The sequence below is a fragment of the Ptychodera flava genome, chromosome 12 (genome assembly GCF_041260155.1).
Source record: "Ptychodera flava strain L36383 chromosome 12, AS_Pfla_20210202, whole genome shotgun sequence".
NCBI lineage: Eukaryota > Metazoa > Hemichordata > Enteropneusta > Ptychoderidae > Ptychodera > Ptychodera flava.
The window spans coordinates 33,875,059-33,897,857 of record NC_091939.1 but is presented as its reverse complement, the minus strand read 5'-3'; the positions used below and the strand labels follow the sequence as shown (position 1 = coordinate 33,897,857).

The window sequence follows — 22,799 nt, the reverse complement described above, 5'->3', positions numbered from 1 at the left end:
TTGTTTTGTGATACAATCCAATATGGCCGCCTTGTGGCCATTTTTTCCCGATTTTTTCATGTCTGGAACCATAACTCAGACATGTATCAAGTGAATTTATTCAAAGTTGGTACAAGGACATTGATTTATTTATCTGTATGTATGTGGATTGGTTTCACGAGATGGTCCAATATGGCCACATGGTAGCAATTTTGTTATGGTTGTTTCATGTCGAGAGCCATAACTCTGGCAAGTCTCAACTGATCTTATCCAAAGTTGGTACATGAACATTGATATACTTGTTGATTTTTTAACAGTAAGATCAAATATCGCTGCATGGTGGTGATTTTGTTACAGTTTTCTAATGTACAGAGCCGTAACTCAGACATATTTCCACCAGTATCATTCAAAGTTGGTACAGGACATCGACCTATTTCATACATATGCTCGTCAATTTGTTTCACGTCATGTAGCAGTAACATGTCAATTATTGAAGTTTCGTAAGTAGGCTAATATGTCAAGAAATACTACATCAAATTCATGAAACTTTGTGCAGATGTTAAGCTCACATTGCTTTAACATTGAAAAAGACATTTATCAGTGTCATTTTAATTAATTTGTAATTGCATAAGTAATGGACTTACCTAATTAGAGTGATATAGCCACAAATTAATACAACGTCAAATTTGATGAAACTTGATACAGATGTTGATCTCATAGTTTTGTAGATACTGCATCAAACTTTATGAAATATGGTACCAGTGATAATCTGTTAAGTGTTAGGATTGTATGCAAAAATGTTTTGCAACATCCTGTTGATTAATTCCTAGTTGACTCATTTTATGAACTTTAGGATGGTGCCTACATTGGTTTTATGTTTTCATCACCATGGATCTCATTCTTGGCCATTGAGCGCCATCTCTATCAAAGTATTTTTATCACAAACCTAATTAATGAAGAGGACTCTATCCTCTCTGAGGACATGTAATCAATGTACCCATTAACAAGTGGGGACTGTGTCATCAACGATGACTTGTTTAATTGAGCATTTTGACATGTTTTCCCCAAAGGCAATGTGTACTATCCTTTTGTCTCAGTGCGATGATTTAATCTGTCAAACTGAGGCAGCCCCTTCACAATTTTAATCTGCAGTTGACGAGTTTCTGCTTTGAGTTGTGTAAGGGTGTAGCCTATATAGGGAGTGGAGTTTTTGATCACTTGGCTACAATGCAATGCAATGCAATTCTACCAACTCAGAGTGTACCGTACTTAATGACAGCTTGGTATCACAAATGTTACCAAGTTTAATTTAAAAAATCACATGGGAGTAGTAAAAGGATAATTTAGAGTGCAAGTTCATGTGAAACGGACACGCGTTCAATGAAATCCAATATAGTACCGTATAGTATACCTTTACAAGAGAAAACAGGTAGATATAAAGTTACATGTACCTTCCAGATTTTAAAATGAATTCCCATTTTCATGTATTGCAATTTCAAATTAAGAATTGTTGCAGCCAAATCAATTTTTTGAGTCATCTTCTACAAACTTCTTGTGTCGCTCCTTTTGAGACAAGCCATGATTAAGACAAAAAGACAGGTTTAGACAAAAGAGATAGAAAATCCGTAAGACTCTTGTAATTTTGTAGTAAAAAAAACGCCATTATAAATGATTAAAGTAGTAGTTGTTATCAAAATGTAATGAGAATATAGATGATAACCCTGCCCACACCCATGTAGATGTTGCACTTCACAAATTAAACTTAAACCTTAACATGGCAGTTACCAATTTATAATTACATATAAAATATAATTGTGGTTGTAAAATTTCTGGGAAAGTATTGATTGAAAACAGGTTTATGGATAAAAAATTGAGTTCCACAAGAAACTTTATTATGTTTTGTAAGTACTGTATAGCTTTACAGAAAATTTCACACAACCTGGTACTGTTAACATATCTGCAGTAGTAAGACTTGTCACAGGCAGGGATATGTCATTGAAATGGACACACATATATTTTTTAATGATGAACATGATACTAGTTCACTGACAAATTGACCTAGGACTGTACCGACAGTGAGTGGGTGGGTACAATTTAATGCAGTACTAGTTGTTCAGGTCATATGATCCCTTATGAAACATTTCAGCTTCAGGGTGAAAGTATTTTTGCTCAAAAACAGTAAATGACAACTAGCTCACGGGGAATTGAGTCCACTGCCTTGTCGCCAAATGTGCGTAACAAAGCGCCTGGCTCAACTATTAGGTATAATGAAACACAGAATATTCCTCTTCCCAAGACTACATTTCAGTGGACTCCAACTCTATCTTGTGACAAAGTGAACAAAAAGAAATTAGTCAAAGCAAGCAGGTGGAATAACTGTTTCATGATCAATACACTTGGCCATGCACTTGATTCATCGACTTCTCCAGTATATGACTGCATCATTTATCCATCAAGATCATGTTCAACCTTGTTCAGTATATCAATCAGAAATAGATGGTAATTGGATTTTTCAACATATTGCAGGGAAGTATAATACGTGACATTATCCAAACCACAACTATTGGGCAGTGTCTATAACCATGAATCCACTGACAACACCTGCTGATTTTAACAATCCATTGTCTTGTAGGTAAGAGTCTAGCTGTCCAGAAAGCCACACCTAAAAATTGACTTATTTATATCCGTAAAGCTATCTCTGTGTAGGCTATGGCACACTGTACCGGTACACACGAGACAAAGCTAAAAGGAACCCCTTAGAGTTCAAAGGGCCCCGTATATTTCTACTCAGTCACATTATTTATTCATACTTTATTGATTTGGTCCATTAGCCACATGACCAAAAAAAACTAAGAAATCAATGTGAGAGTAAAGCATACCTGGATATCTGATATGCTAAAATCTAATAGGAAGTTTTAATTTCCAAGTGGAGAGCAGTGTTTATAGATCGAGGAAATAAAAGGAATTTAAAAGTTCAGCTAATTTACTGTGAGTGCATTTCCTTTCTCAGCATACATCTCATTCATATTTTATTTGTATGTTTACCTTAAGTTACAAGGGTTTTTTTATTCATATGACTTGAGGTAGTGTTTTTGTACATAAATAATGTAGTGAGATGAGAACTATATCATACTCCTGCCCACATGATCTTGGTTTAATAACCTGCTTGTGAACTTTGCATCAAATCTGTTGAAATGCTGCCGTGATGGTACGTCTGCTTGGGAATTTATCGTGAAAAGTACTGCATCAATCAACCAGTTCTAGTAACGGCATGTTACCACATTCTTTCCGTCGGTGTTCGGAGCTGTGTTTTGAATTGAGCATCGTTTCTCAGGAATGGGTCATCAGAATCCATCCTTTAATCATATGCAGGTACAAAGCACAGATAGGATTCCATGGATGAATTGATGTATCTCATCCAGGAGATAGGCCCTATGAAAAACACATAGACACTCATATTATAATATATTGCAATGCATAATATGTGTTTTTGGGACATTGATGGTGTATATGGACCGAAGTCCTAGCTTCTCTGTCACTCTAAAACGTATCTTTCTGACTTTGTTTGCCTTTATTGATAACAACCCTGTAATTCTTGATAAGGATGATCTGTCATTTTAAATGAATAGCAGCAGATTTACATCTCAGGGTTTTAATGTTGTTCACAGTGAATGAAATTTTTCCACTTTATTACAATCAGTGAAATTTTAACACCAGCATTTCTCACCTTACTGGCACAGCATCAAAAATTTGCTGATTGCTATCTGTGAAATTATTTACCAATAAGTAAAACAAGGGACATCTGACAGAATCTTTTGATCAGCCATATCCTAAAATCACAATGTATGACGGTAATAAAGTAAGACAGTGTTAACCCATGACAGAAAAGTGATTCTAAAAACCAGATTTGGTTGCATTGACACCAGAAGCAAATATCCAAGTACAGCCTTCTGTGTATTTTGTGAAATAACCTTTTAAGCACTTACTGCCTGGGCAGTAACCAGAAATGACTCTTCAAGAAGTTGTGTATCGATAACATCATTCATTGCTTTAATAATTAAGTACACAGTAATAGATGGCAGCATGTTGTACAAGATTTTACTAGTATGTCATGTTTTCAGCAACATATACATGTACTGTACCAACATTTGATGAGAACATGTTTGAGAAATTGAATGATAAAATGTGCAATGAGTATAGTTCCCTATACTGCCAATACAATCACAAACATATGGCTCTTCTGTCAGTTGTCACAAAGAAACCAATTTTCTAATCTCATTAATATGGTGTGCTTTAATAAATACCATGTATGAGGTAGACCATTGTAATTGAAGCAGTTACCTAGGATTGCAAATTCCATGTGAGTTTACTTTTGCAGTTTGAAACCAATCCAGTGAAAATTTTTTCACTGGCATGAATGTCGGGTACCCTTTTCTTCTTGACCTTCCTAATTCTGTCACACAGTATACAAAGAATTAATAGACAAGTAGTGTAGTTCATGATCAAGAGCAAAAAATTATTTCTTTTGTAATCAAAGGTACCTGAAGTTTAAGCAGTATGTTCCTGAAATAATTGAAAATAAAAATTCCTCTGAGGACACCGTCTTAATTGTATCCTAAAGCTTGTGCCCACAAATCTTCAATCATGCTTCTAAAAGTTTGCATCCATGACATCATGAACTGTATTGAAATGAGTTCTGGATGACCTTGAAATGACAGCTGTTGATAATGGAGCGTCTTGATCTGTGTTCTGAGATGACACTGATGTACTGACAATCATGGTTAATCTGCTTGTAACCCGGATTGGTGATTGACAGTGTTGTTCCATTGACAGTAATTTGACTCTGCAGTGTCACATGATGTGATGTCATTCACATCAACGGTCCCTCCTCAAAGGACAGTCTTTTGATTGACAGTATCTGCATATTGTGACACTGTCATGATTGATTGACAGTGTTGTTCCATTGACAGTAATTTGACTCTGCAGTGTCACATGATGTGATGTCATTCACACCACGGTCCCTCCTCAAAGGACAGTCTTTTGATTGACAGTATCTGTATATTGTGACACTGTCATGATTGATTGACGTTGCTTGTCAGAATTATGACAGTGTGGTGATTAACAGTTTGCCAACATTAGGACTATGATGTGGGTCTGCCCAGATTGACAGCATTTCAAGGCCACTGTCCTTGACAGACACTTCAAAGTGATATGAAATGATATGCTAGTAGCTCCATAACAGTTTCCCCACGTTAAAGAATCTTTTGAAGCACAACACATCTAATATCATCTTCCTTTTTTGAGATCTTTGGTAAGAATATTATGAACGCATAGTAAGTGATAACATTTTAGAATAACGGAGCATCAACTGAAGGTACTGTTGGCTAATGTCTTTAGAGATCACCTACTCGTGATTTACATGCATAGCTTTTGTCTGCAAGGACCAGCAGATTGCAGCATAGAGTCAGGGAGATTAGCTATAATGAAACGTGTCCTGTCTTGAGGGCAAATTGTCTCAAGGGGATGTTACGGACATCCAAAAATCTCACAAGACAATTTAATTACTAGATCATGCCTGACAGACAAAAGAGAATCTGTATTGAGATGGGCTTCTGTTGACACACAGACAACCCATCATTACATGACTGCCACAGGCTCTAGATGTAGCTTACAGAAAGTTATCCATCACCTATCTGGACTCACCAGCCCTTTAATTGGTACTAGCTATATGCTATCCTTGGTCAAGTGGAAATCAGGGTTTTTAGGGACTTCTGAGCAATATGGCATTGGGTGCACTTTGAGTCAGAAATAGCATTATGATGGACAATTTAGAGACATTGATGAACCATACATTGAACATGGGCTGGCATGTGGTAGGGTGGCCCTTGTCTTGTTCATGACTTGTAAACCTGCACAGCATAGGGCACCGGGGAGTCTATTTTGCCATAAACACTGCTTTGGTTTTTAGATACACTGATTGTAAGTTGAGAAATATACTGGTATAAATTGTGATGAATTCCATACAGCGTATACACATACTGGCTCAAAAATCATAGTGATAATGCTGATTCCTAAGGACACTGTTGTTCCTCGTCAAATTTGTTTGAAATTTTTGATATGACTAACTTGGAAATTATGCATACAGGAATAATGCTGTTTCTCTGACATGGTACTTTATTGTTATTTATTTCAAACCTGACATAAGTGTTCACCCAATGTAGTGTTTTGCTTGGTGATCCAATATGGCTGCCATCGTGTTTCATTTTCTGTCAAACATTGGACAATGACAGTTCTATATCTATTTGCTCATTTGCATAATATGCAGACATAATTTTACTTTAAAAAAGACCAAATGTATATTTGCTGTCTGTATTTTTTCTTCAATATTTGCTGAACTACATTTACAAGGTTAATAAATGTTTATAACAATAAATTTATGCAAAATTCATGTTCCAAATTTTGCCGTGTTATGGTATTTTCGGTTTTCTTTCCTCTTTCCCATTATCTATTCAACATAGAATGCTATTTCACAAGAATATTAGGTATGCACATTCAAGAGCATATTTTTAACGGTATGCTGGAATTTATACTTTGATAAAGACTGGCTTCTTCAATTACTTGCTAATATGGCATTTTCCCTTCAGAATGTCCAAATTACATTGAAGAACAAAATCATATGAAATATGAAGTATACTTGTCAAATTATAATCAACAATTTACAGTTGTTGAGGAATTTTATCTGAAATGAAATGTAGTCAATGACAATAAAAATGACAGAGAACTGTAAATCTGCATTCTTTTAATATCGATTAATCCTGAAACTTTGGCATTGTTGCTCAGGGTGACAGTGTGTGAGAAAGTAGTTGCAAAAAAGTGGCATGTAATTACTGAAATGTCAGATCTTATAACATTGACATGATCATGTATCTCTGATGAACTGGTACAGGTACCCCAAGCCATACTCAACTATGGGGCTTTGTTGTGTCTTTCCTTGTTTGAAAAAGTAAATTACGAGATGGAGAGGGATTACTGAGACCAATCCAAATAGGTCGTGATTCAGGTTTCAGGAAATAGAAATGTCGAAGAAAAATTTAAAGCTTATACAGTTTGCTGTCTGCTTATAGTTGTAGAACCAATCAGAGCATTATAAATTTATGTTTTGATTTTGTATTCTCTCTCATATTTCTCCAACTAACATCAAAAGTCAGATTTAAATAAATTTGATACTCCTTTATACCCAGAACACTGACGTCTGACCTCTGAACTTTGTACCTTGGTGTCATCTTAATGTGTAGCATGTCTATTGATGTAAAATGAGATGAGAAAAAGATATCAGGTTTGTGAAAGTGACCTTGTCCTTGATGGTTTGCATTGATAAGAAAGGTATATGTGACAAAATGATGAATGCTGACTATATTAATTGTGTGACCCACAGTTATGGCAGCTTTTATACGTGACAGGTTTTATCTTTTTCTGATGACCCAACTGACCAGAATGACTGCAGTATGAGCAGATTTGAATGCTTGTCATGGCATTAGATGGGATCTTATTTGAAACCCTGATTTAATGTTTCTTGATTAAAGCCTCTTTTTTCCTGTGTGCGCTGTCTCCTTCACTGCTTTATCTGTCTGGCACCAAATCCAGTCAATTTGAATTGTTCATTATATCTGAAAATTTTCATTATCATAAATTTTTCATGGCGAAAGTGTTTCCAGAAGTCAAAAACTTGTCCAAATCCCACCAGGAAATTGTAAGCAAATTGTGATTGACATGATACTGGTCGTAATAATTGTGTGATATTGAAGCCGTACAACATCATCCTACGTTATATCACAGAGAAAAGGCTGATTGCTTATATCTTTTCTTTGACAATTGATTCTCTTCTAAGGGTTCACGCCAAATTTAACCAAACTGATACTCAGGTACAAGACAAAAGTGGGAGAAAAATTCAGTGTGTGGTGTGTTTATAAAATATTACATTGTGAAAGGGAAAAATGTGAATGTCTAGCAAAATTGTAGAAAAAAACACAGATTTCTCTGAAAAGATTGTGAAATATGTGGCTGTTTTTTGTGTGCGACATCTTTTGCAGCCAAAGATATAATTATGATTAATGCCATTATCTGGTGATATTGGTGTGATTCAGTTAGCTCCTTCCCTGATTCTGATGGATAATATACAACTTGTATTATGAAGTGTACTTGTAACCGTGACTCATACAGCAAACATGTACTGCAATGGAAATGAAAATCTGTGTTAGCAAATTACAAGAACACCAGTGCTAATTATTATATGTACTTTCTAGTGTGTGTGTGTGTTCAGCCGGCATGAATCAGCCCCACTTTATTCAATATTGTCCAGTACGTTAATTGTGTAATAAAGAGCTGATATGTACATAGATCTTGTAAAGGCTTGTTTGCAATTTTATAAAAGGCAGTGCTTTGTGAAGGCCAATTGTGTTAACATAAAGATGTACAGTGATCATGGAAAATTGTGAATAAACACAAAACAAGTTCATGTGTGGTGACCTGGTATGATTGGACCTTCTGTCATCATATCTGTATAATAACTCATCTTTGTGTCATATGTTTGGCATATATATAGTTATGTCTGATTGTTGTGTCGACAAAGTACTTACTGGAACAGTAAACCTTAACTCAAATCTTGCCAAGTTCAGATTGGCACATTAATTCCCTGGTTTGCAGTCAAGTTAATTATCATGATAACATGATTATTGTGTATTTAAATGTTACCATGAAATGTAATTATCATAATTAATATATGTGTACAATTGATTAATTCAAATGTGGTAAGGTCATTTGCAACTCTAAACTGCAAGTTTTAAACTTTTGCTCAAACTTTAATATAAACCATTCTGTTTTCATAATCAAGGGCAAATTTTGGTACTCCTTAGTCCTACAAGAAAAATAATTATCCCAAATTTACCAATATTCAAAATTGAAAATGGCCAGCTGTATGGCAAAAAGTTCTTTTTTGATTTTCACAAAAACAAAACGGTGAAGACTTCATTTGCTGCACAAACTTCAAAAACCGAGTCCACAAAAGCAGCAGACCAACAAATTATATAAAAATTTGACAGTCAGAGTGTCTCTAAGACATTCTGCCATCCTACTGTAAGTAGAATGGCATATTGTTGTATGGTGTCATATTGAAATTCAAATGCCACACTAATTAACATCTGGCAAAAGTAGAATCATATAGTGTTGTATTTGCGTTTTGAATATTTGTCGAATTACCATCTGGCAAAATACATGCATATGTACGGTAGATAGCAAACCGGATGTTCATGCATATGTAAATAGCACACTGACGTCCTCATGTCTGTCTTTTGATGTTACAGAGGTGAAAGAGGAACTAGAGGAACTCATGGCAGATATCAAGAAGACAGCAAACAAAGTTCGTGGAAAGTTAAAGGGTCAGTGTAATAACACACATACTTGTCAGTGATCTAGGCCCATGGTAATGTCATTCACTTTATGTGCCGTGTACGCAGCCCCCTGAAAGAAAAATTGCATCCAATTGTAAGGTGTAGAAGACAAGAAACTAACAGGTCATCAACAAATCTGGTCCTCGGCCTCTTACAAGACGTTTACATGTCTTTAATAAAAAGCATTGTAATAATGTATACTGGTATTTTGAAGTGCTGTAGATTAAGCGTAATACATACAAGTATATGAGAGACGAGTGTTCCTTGAGATCCACAGTTTGATCACTCTGTGATATCATTTGTGCAAACAAAGCGTAGACATATGAGGTTCACAGATTTCACAACAGCATCAACAGGCAAGCATGCTTTGTTAAGGTCCTGTCTCCAAGTCTGTCATTACTGTAGTTGTTCAGAAAGTTCATTTGGTATCTTTTGGACAGTTATTGAAAGTGGAATAGAACAGGAAGATATCAAGTCATCGGCCGACATCAGAATAAGAAAGACACAGGTGAGTTGATTTGTCTTGAAGAAAATGTCACACCATCCAAAGGAAGCAATTTGATACTATTGACTCATTTTCAAAGAAATACACCCTTTCACTCCATGTTTCCCAAACAAGAAAGTAATATCAACCCTCGCGCACCCTTTCAAGCCCCGGCTTGAAAGTCAAAGCAACCCTTCCACACGTAGTAAGATTCACCTTGACCTGCACACATTCTTCATCGCACCCAACATCACAGTCATCTCAACCCTGTATGACAGACTCTTTGAACCCATATTATCTGGAGCAGACCCAGCCTCCATCACATTCTGCATCAAAATCATCGCAACCCATGTACGGTACACTCAGCATGTTTCATGTTGATTCACAAATACCACACTCGACAATTCTTTCAACGAATTGCAAACCCAGCAATGATCATGATAACCCAGACATACCCAGCATCATGCCTGGCACCCTTATATCAACCCAGACATACCAAGCATCACACCTGGCACCCTCATGTCAACCCAGACATACCCAGCATCACACTTGGCACCCTCATGTCAACCCAGACATACCAAGCATCACACTTGGCACCCTCATGTCAACCCAGACATACCCAGCATCACACTTGGCACCCTCATGTCAACCCAGACATACCCAGCATCACACCTGGCACCCTCATATCAACCTCAAACATACCCAGCATCACACCCGAGAACCTCATATCAAGCTCAGTCATATCAAGCTGTACATACATGTACCTAGAGATACATATGCATACCTTGACTCACATGGTAGCTTGGTTCACAATATGGCTGTTTACTAGTTTATTTTGTGTCATTTACTAGTTGTGAGATACATGTAGCTTGCTTTATTGTAGTAAATGTTGAAATGAGCGACAGTCCTTCATCATGATAGAAAAACCATCATTTTTGGGACCATCATTGTTTGGGGTAATGATTGTAAATGTTCTGTGACAAAATACTCAGTCTAACTTGCAAGTCTTTGCTTATCTCCCAGCATTCCACATTGTCACGCAAATTTGTCGAAGTGATGACGGAGTACAACACCACGCAAACAGAATACAGAGAAAGATGTAAAGGACGCATTCAGAGACAACTAGAAATCAGTAAGTACAGGAGTTTGTACCACTTTCAAATCAACAGAAATTTATCAGCTGTCTTGCAAGTTGGATGTCATAACTTTGTTGATGTGATGACAAATCACTTGTAGAAACCAGTTTAAATGGAAATTCAAATATGTATACACAGACAGGTAATAATTGAATATACTCAAACTGTTCAGTTAATTTGTAAAGAGAATCAGCCCTTTGTTGTATCATTTGTTAATATCTCATTCTGAGTGGAGTCGGACTGGATAAGTTGTTCTCAGACTCTTTTCCAACTCCATTTCTGTTTAGTAAGGAATAAATTAATATCGTTATTATTATGTGATGATTTGATAAAGTTTCTGTTTTTGACATTGATCAGGTTATGATATGGATTTATCAGCAATAGTTTCTAGAAGGAATAATTCTTCTTTTCGTTCCAAATACTTTGCGTCCTTCAAAGAGGATACAGTAGAAGCAGCATAGAAAGTACGAAAATAGTGAATCAAAAAGATCATATCTGTACTAAATTTCCTGGACGGTGAAACAAATTACATCTTTTTACTGTTCTTTTTCATAATAATGTCAATCAAACATTCATTTTACAACAATCCCAGATTCAGGGAAAGCTTACTGTTATAGCTTTATGGAGAGAGGTCACACAACATGACCTTTACACTTTGACTCAGCACTAACAGTGATTTTGTCTTCATATTTGTAGCTGGGAAACAGACAACAAATGAAGAATTGGAGGACATGTTAGAGAGCAGTAACCCAGCCATATTTACGTCTGGGGTAAGAATTTTACAACTAAAGAGTTAAAGAAATTGAATAGAAAATTTAATCATACCTATCAGACTTATGCTTTAGGTCACACATCAGTGATTGACTGAAACAAAAGTTACTTAAAATGATAGTGGTTACAATGCAGTTACAGAGTAAAGTCCAAGTGTTTGTTACTTCGTTTAATAATCTATGAGACATTCAGATTGTGAAGTTTTTGACCAAAAGGTGACCCAGTCTGTAGACCTGTTACTCACAGTACATTGTTTCATTTTCAAATTTTACTGCCATTTTGTCAGACATTTTTGTATAGGTTGCATATTATTCAGAAATAATGGAGTCCAAGCTCAAGAAGATTCCTTCCAGGAAATCTGAATAAGCACATAGGTAATCCTGTTATTTCATCTAATACTCTCAGATTCATTCTAAAACTAATTTTTTTCCCATCCTGTAGATTATCATGGATACGCAGCAAGCTAAGCAAGCACTGGGTGACATTGAAGCTAGGCACAATGATATCATCAAACTAGAAAACAGCATCCGAGAGCTTCATGATATGTTTATGGACATGGCAATGTTGGTCGAACAACAAGTGAGTATGCCATAAAAAAATAGCTTTTTCTACTTGAGGGGAACATTATGAATCAAAATTATTTGTGTCAGGTTCTGTTAAAGTTGTTATCAATACATAAAGCAATAATTCATGGAGGCCAATTCTACGAATGTATGGACATGTACGTAATGGTGTTATTCAATATTGTTGTGAATCTATAATTTAAATGTTCAAGGTGATTTTCTGTAAGCCAGTAGTACAGTATGAGCTAACTTAAGACTGCAAAGTAGATATTTCTCATGCCACAATAAAACTGATAGTGTCATATGTATGTGTACACTTGGAAACTCTATCATTTGATATTTTTAATAGACACAAACAGACATTTTAATGCTTTTTTTAGCAAAAAGACAATGAACATGCACTGAGAATCTGTATGTGCCTATCTTCCATAATTTTCAGGTGAAAACCTGTTTAGCAAGCAACTTTCAGTCATACAGTATTTGGTACCAAGCAATTTTTCTGTCTTTGAAGTAATGACAAATAGACACCTTCAGATGAATGAAATATTTTGAGTTGACAGTTTTTCTAAATTTAATTCGTGAATAATTTATTTGAAAGGACTGATTTTATATTATATGGGATTCATTTACATAATTCATGTACACAATACATTTGCTTGACAGGGAGAGATGATAGACAGAATTGAATATAATGTGGAGCAATCAGTGGACTATGTAGAGACGGCCAAGATGGACACAAAGAAAGCTGTCAAATACCAAAGCAAAGCAAGAAGGGTAAGTGCTCAGTCATTTTCATTTGATTACTATTGTGTGGCAGCCACATTGGATGTCATCGCTCTTGTATAGCAGCCATATTGGATTACATCAATCTTGTGTGGCAGCCATATTGGATTACATCAATCTTATGTGGCAGCCATATTGGATTACATCACACTGTGTGGCAGCCCTATTGGATTTTAGCAAGTCAAATTGACTCTAGAAGTTTTGTACAGCCTGTTGATTATTAAATAGATCGAGGAATTGGCAGCTAGAAGTCGATTGCACAGTAGGTTGTTGACCAGTGTGGAAGAGATGTGTTGAGTTGGATAGTCTGTATCAGGAATGAAAGAATACAGTCACAAAATCATGATGTGTATTAACATTCCATTCGTCATGTTTTCTGTCAACTTCAGCATCCATAACTTTGCAACTGTCAATCATCTCCTAGTGCCTGGGGTTAAAGTTGTGTCTCTATGTAACAGGTGTCTGCTTGCATTCAGTGGTGCACTGCACATAGCATCTCACCCTACAACCTTTTCATCCCATTTTTTCCCTGCATATGGGGACAGCCACAATATGGTAAGCAGTAAGGTGATGGTACAGCATTGGGTAAAAGGGGCCAGGGTGATCATTGCATCAACCTCTCTTTATGCCTCACTTTACTGTTGTCTTTGGCTTTGAAACATTTTGCAGTACACAAAAACAGAAAGTAACACATCATAGTACTCTGTGTAGTTATATGGCTTATCAAGACAGAAAGAAGGTCTTAAAGAGTTTGATAATAGTAATAAGAGACATACCAGTAACTTTCCACAGAATTACCTCATAGAGTTACTTTTCTACCACACATCTTCATTTCATAGACAAAGATGGGATCAGATGCAATAGTGACCTCTAACTTGCAGTTCTAGAACAGAAGGACAACCAAAATATTCAAACACACGCTAGTCTAGAATCTTAAAGCCCCAATAGCTGCTAATTTTATGCATTAGTTTGATGATTTTATTTTCAAACCAAAGTTGGTTCATGTAAATGTGCCAACTGAAGGATATGTATTGAAGTATCACTGCCCGCTGATTTGGACCATGCCTACACGTTTTAACAGGCATAATAAACGGGTGCCGCACCCATAAAATGGCCACGAGAGGAAAATACTAAAAAACGAGTATTTCCTGCACATACACATCGTGATCATACCAGAAACAAGCATGATGCCATTTACTTGTATGCACAGCACACGATGGCCAACATTTTGTTGTTTTAATCTTTATTTTCTCTGTCATATGATTAGTTTTTGAAAATGGCGGGAAATCTAAAATGACGTTAAAACTTCTGAATTTGCATGCCACTTTTGACAGTCATGGCAGCGTTATACACCTTTTTAGTCTCTAATGGGTCTTATTCAAAGAAAACTCTTGGAAAACTAAGGATATTTTGAGATCGGTTTGCCAAACACTTGCAGCTATCGGGCCTTTAACAATGGTCACTTCACACTGTCATATCCTGTTAACCCATGGTTACTTCAATAGTTTGTGTAAAGAGGTAATAAGATTACTCTGCTATGGCAGGTTGACCAGGACAAACAAGTACATACAGTGTAAGATATTTATACGACCAGATCCTTAACAAAGGTAGTGAGATATGGAGGATCTCGCTTCATGCATGACACCATCAATGTATTGTTTGTAGACTGAAGACTAATCATACATTGTAAAATTCATCATCTCCAAGTTCAGTTGGAATACAAGTCTCTCAGTGCTTTTGATTTTGACAAGAGCAAGATCAGACCCTATTCCCCCGTTGATGACAATACAGGTCAGGTACATGCACAACAGTTTAAAGGGGAAATACATTGACTTCTAGTAAGATTTTTGATTATCTATCTTTAATTATGTGGCAATCAATGCTAGTTTACGTCAACAAACTAGGTCTTCACCCATCGGTTCAAAACTTTTAGGGGTAGGTTCTTTATCAGCTTTTATATCTCAAATCAAACTGACTGTATGCATATGACTTTTCCCATAGACTATGCATATGACTTTTCCCATAGGGAAAACAACAAACTAATACCATATACATGTAAATGGGTAGGTCAACAAGAATTAATATAAGAGCCAGGGATTGAGGTTTGTGTTTTTAAAATGTCTCTTTGCAAGCTTTATCTAACTCACTCATAGCTCTCACACAACATTCACAATCACTTTCAATACATATACATGTAATTTATGGCCAGGCTGCTGATAGGTGAACACATTTTATTATCCGTCATTAACCATTGCATTATAGTTGGTACTAAGCATTCTTGAACTTCCAAAGAAACCCCATCTGAATCAGTGGGATTGCATCTACTAATCTTTAGAGGCCCAGATAATGTCCATTGTATTTTCAAATATTTACTCACAGCACTGGCAACTATCAACTGTATTTTTTTCGTCTTTTTTTTTTGAACTTTCCAATCTTGCTGTCTTGCTTGCAAGCATTTGTGTGTATGCTTTGCAAATGGTTTAAATTGCATCCATTTTCATCAAACTCACAAACATAACTTGTGCCACAACTCATGAAGGAGAGGTAGAGGGCGCCATTTCTATAGAGGGCGCTCTACCATGTCACACACACACTTTCCACACACGTATTTACGAAAGGAGAAGTACGGTATGTGTGTTTGTAGTGCCAGCAATTTTTATTCCTGCAAATCCTGTTGAAGTTTGTTTCAGAATTATTTCTTTAGTGTATTCACTTTGCTTTGATATTGATCCCAATTATTGAGAATTATTTCCTGTGTTGTTATTTCTTAATTGATTTCCAAACTTTTTTGTATTAATTATGAAATCAATAATTTCTGTCATTTAGATATAATTGTTGTTTGATTTAAAGAAACCCAACCAATGCTCAATTCCTTTCATTCCTCTTTATTGTTTTTTGTTCTTTTTTCTTTATTTTTCTTCTCCCTGCAGAAAAAGTTCATGATTGCAATATGCTGCATAATTCTCCTTGGCGTGCTAGCACTGATAATTGGCCTGAGCGTTGGTCTGGCGTAGTACCCAGTAGCAAGTAGACTGACCTTCCCAGTAATTTGTCATGTTCGTCTGTTATCCCATCATGCCGCAGCTGACCACACCTCTACGGTTCTCGGCCGCGTCCTCCCAGAACCTGACGACATGCCAGGATGACTATCAATACTGATAAACTTGCTTTTGAAACTAAACATCATCTTTTATGCCCATCCTTGGAGTTGCATCCTGTCACCCCCTGATTTTACAAGTGGTTAGGTCCAACCCTTTTGTTGTTGGTAGATTTAATCATGTAAATAGGGGTGGAAAATGTTCAGTTCCTGAAGGCAACAACTCTCAAATAGAGTTATATCGAGTGAATCCATATCCTTACTCTCTTACTATGTAACTTTTTCTCAAATAATTGGTACGATGATATTAAAGGAAAATTGCTGAAAAATTTTCTCAGTGTATTTATGAGTGTTCTAGCATTATTCTGCTGAGACAAAAGCCCTTTCTGATTGAGTGCTGGTTTAGTAAACTATGCAAATCGGAGAGATTTTGCACACAAATATGGAATTGATGTTAGGTGTGTATATCTGAACATGAGTTGAAATAAGAAAACCAAAATTCCAACAAACTGGTGTAATCAACTCAAAACGTGTTATCAAAATCGATGAATGACGGCCACAATACACAAAATCAATTCAAAGGAGAAATGAAAGTTGGCACATGCCAAAAAAAATGTAAAAATCGTCACACAGCTAAGTAAAAAAGTGTGCATACAAAACTGTCAGCGTGGGTTTAGGATATTTCAAACCCCTAGATGCAAAATGTTTGTAAATACAATATACATAATAATGTGCATTTGTTCACTCAATATTTCATAATGCATACTTTGTAAATGTTTGCTCTCGTCAAGTCAGTGTGTATATCAGTTTACATATGTATTAAAGATATTATTATCGGTTGGTGGAAATTTCCTTTGCACGTATTTCATTCAATTCTTGTTTGTATGTATGTATTTATCATTTTATTGTTTAAGATTAGTTTACAGGTTGGAAGATATACTTTTTTTCCTTAATCATAGGAATGATTTAATTTTTTAACTAAAACTATATTCCGACATTATTCTGTCCAAAGCCAGTGGTGAGAAAATCATATCTGAAACAAGTTCAATGAAAATGTAGCAAAACTTTGGGGATTATATCGTGTATGCTGTTATGGAAAAGAAGTGTTGTGAATTCTGATTCGATAATGATATGTTATCCTTGCACTGATAGGAAAGCCTCATTTTAAACAGCCAATGAGAAGATAGAAGGAACTTGTTCCAAATAATATTGTTTATTCTGTGATTTGTTTGCAAGGGAAGTCGGTGTGATGGGTCGTTTCAGTAATTTCTATTTTGAGTCGGTCAGTCGATTATATAAGATGATTATCAGGTAAAATTTCCTTTTGCTCGGCAAGTTATGATTCAATAGGGTTCTTAATGTACAAATCTACAAAGATGTCACAAAGTAGAACACCTTTGACCACCCACCCCTAAAATAAAGTGCATCAGTCCCAGCCCACTTTTAAAAACAACAGGGCTATACCAAGCTGTTGCAGTGACAGGGTCAAGTAAAATAGAAAAATTTTTGGACTTATGTCCATCATTTTTCAATTATCTCGCTAATATGGATGTGGTTGTTGTTTGAAATTGAACTTCTCACACATTAGGATACGTCACAGACACAAAACAAAATGTTCAACAAAATTAAGCTTAATGAGAAAAAGATTAAAAGGGCTTCTAGCATTGTTTGTATGAACACTGTGAGAACACTCACTTTTCTTTTCCTTGATCAAATATAGAAAGCATTATACTTTGTAATAAATCAACTTAAAAGATTTTTTTTTATCTTATACACCCGGTTTTTATAGTCATAAAGTTAGAATTTAGGGAGGCTCATGTAGCAAAATTTTATTTTATTCAACACTAGCAATAATTTTTTGTAAAAAGTTTGTAATAAGTGATATCAGGATCAGATTGCAAAATGTAAGAAATATGATTTTCATTTAGGGGTTGGATTGAATTTTCACAGTCTATAATTCTGTTACCGTAAGCTTTTAGGATTTTTTGTTTTTTGTAACAAAGGAGCAGATCAGCAAACTGTATATTAAATTGCAATGAAATTTTCCAGAATTTGAAATCATTTGTTTTTTTCCATGATGTATATAAAATGAATATGGCAGAAACTCACACTCCTATAAATGTTGAAATTTTACCAGTGCCATGAGAAAATTATTATACGCAAGTATAGTAATGAATAGCCAGACAGTTGTGTGTAGTTCATGAATAATTAGTTGGTGTGATTGGAAGCAGACTGTTTATAGTTGAGCACACTGTGCATAGTTGATACATGACCAGGCACAGTGCACAAGATCTACAGTTATAAGATTTCAGGGATGACATGTCACAAAGGGTTTGTGATCTCTGAACTTTGACCTTCAGTTGGCATCATGGAATAAAACTGATGAACATCATACGTGGTTGTCTATATATCCATCTCAGAGTATATTCCTAATGTATTTGTGAACATCTTTCTCATTTGATTCAAAGTTCCCCTCCCAGTAAACGTATTCCAGTAGAATCAGGTAATGTGTCCATATGTACTTACTGGACATCATGTAGATTTTGTTTTAATATTGAACACAAATTTGTGGGATTTTTTAGACAAGCTAGGAAGAATGAAGACTTTAGATATGCATATGGGGCCAGTTTACTTATTGACTTGTAGTGAAATAATTGTCCTTTAAATAGTTCTTTTTGTGATATAGTCCAGGTATGTAGTTACTGCTTTAGTTTTGTAATTTCAGACATTCATATACCGTATCAGATTTCTTAAATAGCCATAACTATCCATTGCCACTCACCATGTCAAGCATGACATGCCTGGTAGACAAAGCACTCATGAGTACCCAATTTCTATTGGTTGTCACATGTCACATGGGTATATATAAATACCATAGCAACAGCCAATCAGACCATTCCAAACTGTATTAAGGTGGATTGGAGAAGTTGGAATGGTTGATAGATTGAATAGTAGCCAGTGCTTTTCCTCATATAACCTGATGTACAACTCTTCAGTGTCAAGACAGCATAAACCAAAATGGTAGAAAATCACATCAATATATGATGTAACTTTTATGTGTGTGATATCACTTCCTCACTGAGATGTTGCCAAACCTTCAATATTTTCTAATTATGAGAGGAGAAATAAATGATTTTCATCTATCATAAATCAAAGTGCTGTCACACTAAAAAAAAGTATAACTTTAAATTTGAACTATGTTGTATCATGAATAGTGCCCTTTAACCAGTATTGATTGGAAGACAAGCCATGTTTACTTAAATTTTTCTAGAAATAGTAGAACTTTGATTTTGATCAAAACTTTGCATGGTACAATACCGAACATATTTCATTATCATGGTTAGGGACCAATTGCACAATTAGAGGCAACTAAATGACATCAGTAGGAAACTGACCGAGGGTTGTCTCAGAAATTGAAAATACTGTCATCTTTTAGGGTCATTGAAGTCGGTCTGACTTCTTGAGAAATGACAGGACATTTTTATTTGACCATGAAGGGAAATAGCAATCTGGTTTCTAGAAAATGATTTTATGTCAGTTATTGATACTTGTGATCTGATGTTTTCTGAAATAAAAAATAGCTTTCTGATCAAAGTGGGTAAAAACTTTGCATGCTCTGTTCATTTTCATCTACACAATGTGAGCAATCTTTACAAAGATTGCATTTTGGGAAAGGGGGTTGAAAATTATAGGAACTTCTGTATCAAATATGAGATTTAATCAGAAATGGACAAAACATACATCCGTTGAAGTGGGTAATTATTCTAAAAATTATACATTTTTTATGAAAATTTCAAATGCAGGGGTTATAAAATTCAGAAATTGAAATTGTCACAATTGTGAAAACAGAAGAAACACCATCCATGTTTAATATGAATATTCAACAAGTACGTTTGAAGGGTTTAGGTGTTTACTATGTGAAAAAGACTTTTGTTATAACTTGATGTTCTGAGTTCATTGTTTAATCCTGTATGTACAATATGTTGTATCATGTTATGTTTTGAAGGTGATGTATTTTGTCTTTTATGATTTCCCGAGACAATATATTTAGTTAAGTTGCATATGTGAAGTGCCTTTTTGTCTAATTTTATTTCCCAGCAAAATTGTATTTTTGTAGTTTGAGTAAAAAAAGAAGTACCCAACTTTCTTATTGTCCTGCCTTTGCACTCAAAGTCATTGAAAATTTACAATATTTTCAAATATTTGGTAGCTTTGTATGTAGATGCTAACAGAATATTCCATAACTTTTCTGAGTTAGTTTAACAAATAGCACAGTACATATACCGAAAATACATATACCGACAAATTTAATATCAAACAGAGATATCTTATGACTTTGTTTGGAAAACTTCTGAAACGAAAAGGAAAGAAAGATCAAACTTTGTACTTTCTTAGGCACTGTGTAGTTCTATGTTCCACGAATCCAAACAGCTATGCCCATACTTTTATTGTGTATTTTATCTATTCAGTATTGGTTGAAGGTCAGTCTGCAAAAATTCCACAAAAACACTTTTTTGTGTGGCATCCTTTCGTAAATTGTGTCCACAACTGTTATTCTTTTGATGACTATAGAAAGTAAAACTAGTGTAGCCATCTTGTTTATGTTGGTGAAAGACAAAAGTCTACAAAATAATGTTTTATTTTGAGGAAAGAGTTGTGCAGTGTATTTAATTTCAATCAAAATTTATTTGTTGAGCATAACTGCAAATATTTTGATCGGCTTGTTTTGTGAATATGTATTTATTTTTAGTTCAGACGACTTACAGTGTCTTTTTTAAAACTAGTTGTTGGGACTGTGAAGTGCATGTTAAGATCTATCAGGAACATCTTATCTTCCTTGGGACTTTTGAGACAAAAGATTATTTGATGATATAAATGGGATAAACCCAGGAATTCATGTTTAAATTAAGCCTTATGACCCATTGCTGTGTAGATAGATTCAAGATACCCTTCTTCACAGTGTCACACTATTGTAAAGTGACCAATGCTTTCTGAAAGTTCCCTATCACATGGTCAACAGTTTCAGGGTGCCTGTTACAATTCAAAAACATCATAGTCACTGCAAATTAGTCGTTTGAATCGACTACACAATGCCAGGCCCTCTGCTTTGAATGCAACCCTTCTGAAGAAAATTGTTATCCTCTCAATTGATAATTTTTTGTGCAAGTTTATATCGTCTTCTTAAATAATTGTCTAGCGCCCTCTATGGCACCCTATTAAAAGGGAAATAAAATCACTTTAATAATACATGTATACATGAAATGCAGGTTTAACAGTAACTAAGCTTCATCTTGAAGCTCTACACGCTGTCATTCTCAAAAAGAATTGTTTTCTTGAAAGAAAACAATAACTGCTTGTCATCAGGCCGTTTTGCCCTGATCTGCATAGTCTGTCAAGATTCGTGTTGTGCGTGTCTGAGAAATATCCTCACTCTAGTACAGATGTCATTGCTTTCAGGTGATTCCGCTATTGTGATGTGACATTTGTATTTTAATTGTGAATATTGTAACATAAAGAGCCTGGTGGCTCTGTGATGACATTGTGGAATAAATGACGATTATTCACCACATTCCAAATCCAATGTTGATCTTTCTTTGTAAAGTGAAAATCTCGGTCTGTCAATCATACAAATACATAGCCACCCACCTATTGCTGATTGGTAGGTTGTAATTGTTTTCATCAACTTAAGGGGTCTGAAACTAAGGCTTGTGTGAAGTTGATCGGCTGATTTGAAATGATTCTTTGTATATGATTCTTTTTCTATGATATTCAGCCAACCATGAAACTAGAAGCTTTGAAAATGCTGGACATTGCCAGCAAATATTCTTTTTTATCAATGGTCACTCCCACACTTGCGCAAACACGGTTGTGTACAAATCCTGCACTCATATGCACACTGATATTGTTGACAAATAGTACAAATGCAGAATTCTGGCACATAATCAGTTACTTGACCAACCTAGGGAGGCTTCAGTGCAGATCAGAGAATCCTGATCAGCCTAAGGAGACAAATGAAGGTTGGCATATAAAGTATTCTACCGTCTAAGGTTAAAGCCATATCAATAATAGAGATGAGCTTACACAGTAAACGCTTAATTTAGATAAAATGGCAACTTATGCAAATTGACTTATCTCAATCAGCCTAAGTAGCTATTTGAGCCAATCAGTAAAATGCAAAGCAACTAGAGGGTATTTGCACAGTAGATCCAAACTGAAATGTACCAATTTTGCGTTCCAAATGTTCACCAAAAAGAAAGTGAGTGTAGGACTAGGAGAGCATTCAGACATCAATCAAAGATGCCTTGCAGACGGTAATCAGGTGACGTTATAAGATGACTGTTTAATACAGTCAGTGTGTGTCATCTATGTAAGAATCTAAACTCCCATCAATTGAATGTATTCTTTCTGTCAGTCCTTTAATTTTGTTCTAAATACACATCACAATTTAGGCTTGAACTATGCAGATTATAAATGGCCAGGGCCTTATTTGGTATCAAATGATTGATAAATCAGATACAGTGTGCATGTCTTTCACTGCTT

At 35.4% G+C, this 22,799-nt stretch overlaps 1 protein-coding gene across 2 annotated transcripts in view; it reads left to right on the top strand.

Moving 5' to 3' along the window:
* Positions 1 to 22,799, top strand: part of LOC139145703 (syntaxin-like) — a 73,816-nt gene that overhangs the window by 36,799 nt on the left and 14,218 nt on the right. The window contains exons 4-10 of one of the 2 annotated variants that reach the window (XM_070717011.1): positions 9,339 to 9,413; positions 9,866 to 9,933; positions 10,933 to 11,041; positions 11,742 to 11,815; positions 12,258 to 12,395; positions 13,043 to 13,153; positions 16,093 to 21,828. In XM_070717011.1, coding sequence (XP_070573112.1) covers positions 9,339 to 9,413; positions 9,866 to 9,933; positions 10,933 to 11,041; positions 11,742 to 11,815; positions 12,258 to 12,395; positions 13,043 to 13,153; positions 16,093 to 16,176 — 659 coding nt within the window. In that variant the 3' untranslated portion in view covers positions 16,177 to 21,828. Of the gene's footprint in view, positions 1 to 9,338; positions 9,414 to 9,865; positions 9,934 to 10,932; positions 11,042 to 11,741; positions 11,816 to 12,257; positions 12,396 to 13,042; positions 13,154 to 16,092; positions 21,829 to 22,799 lie in introns of those variants that run through there. The other variant, XM_070717012.1, reaches the window with a different exon arrangement.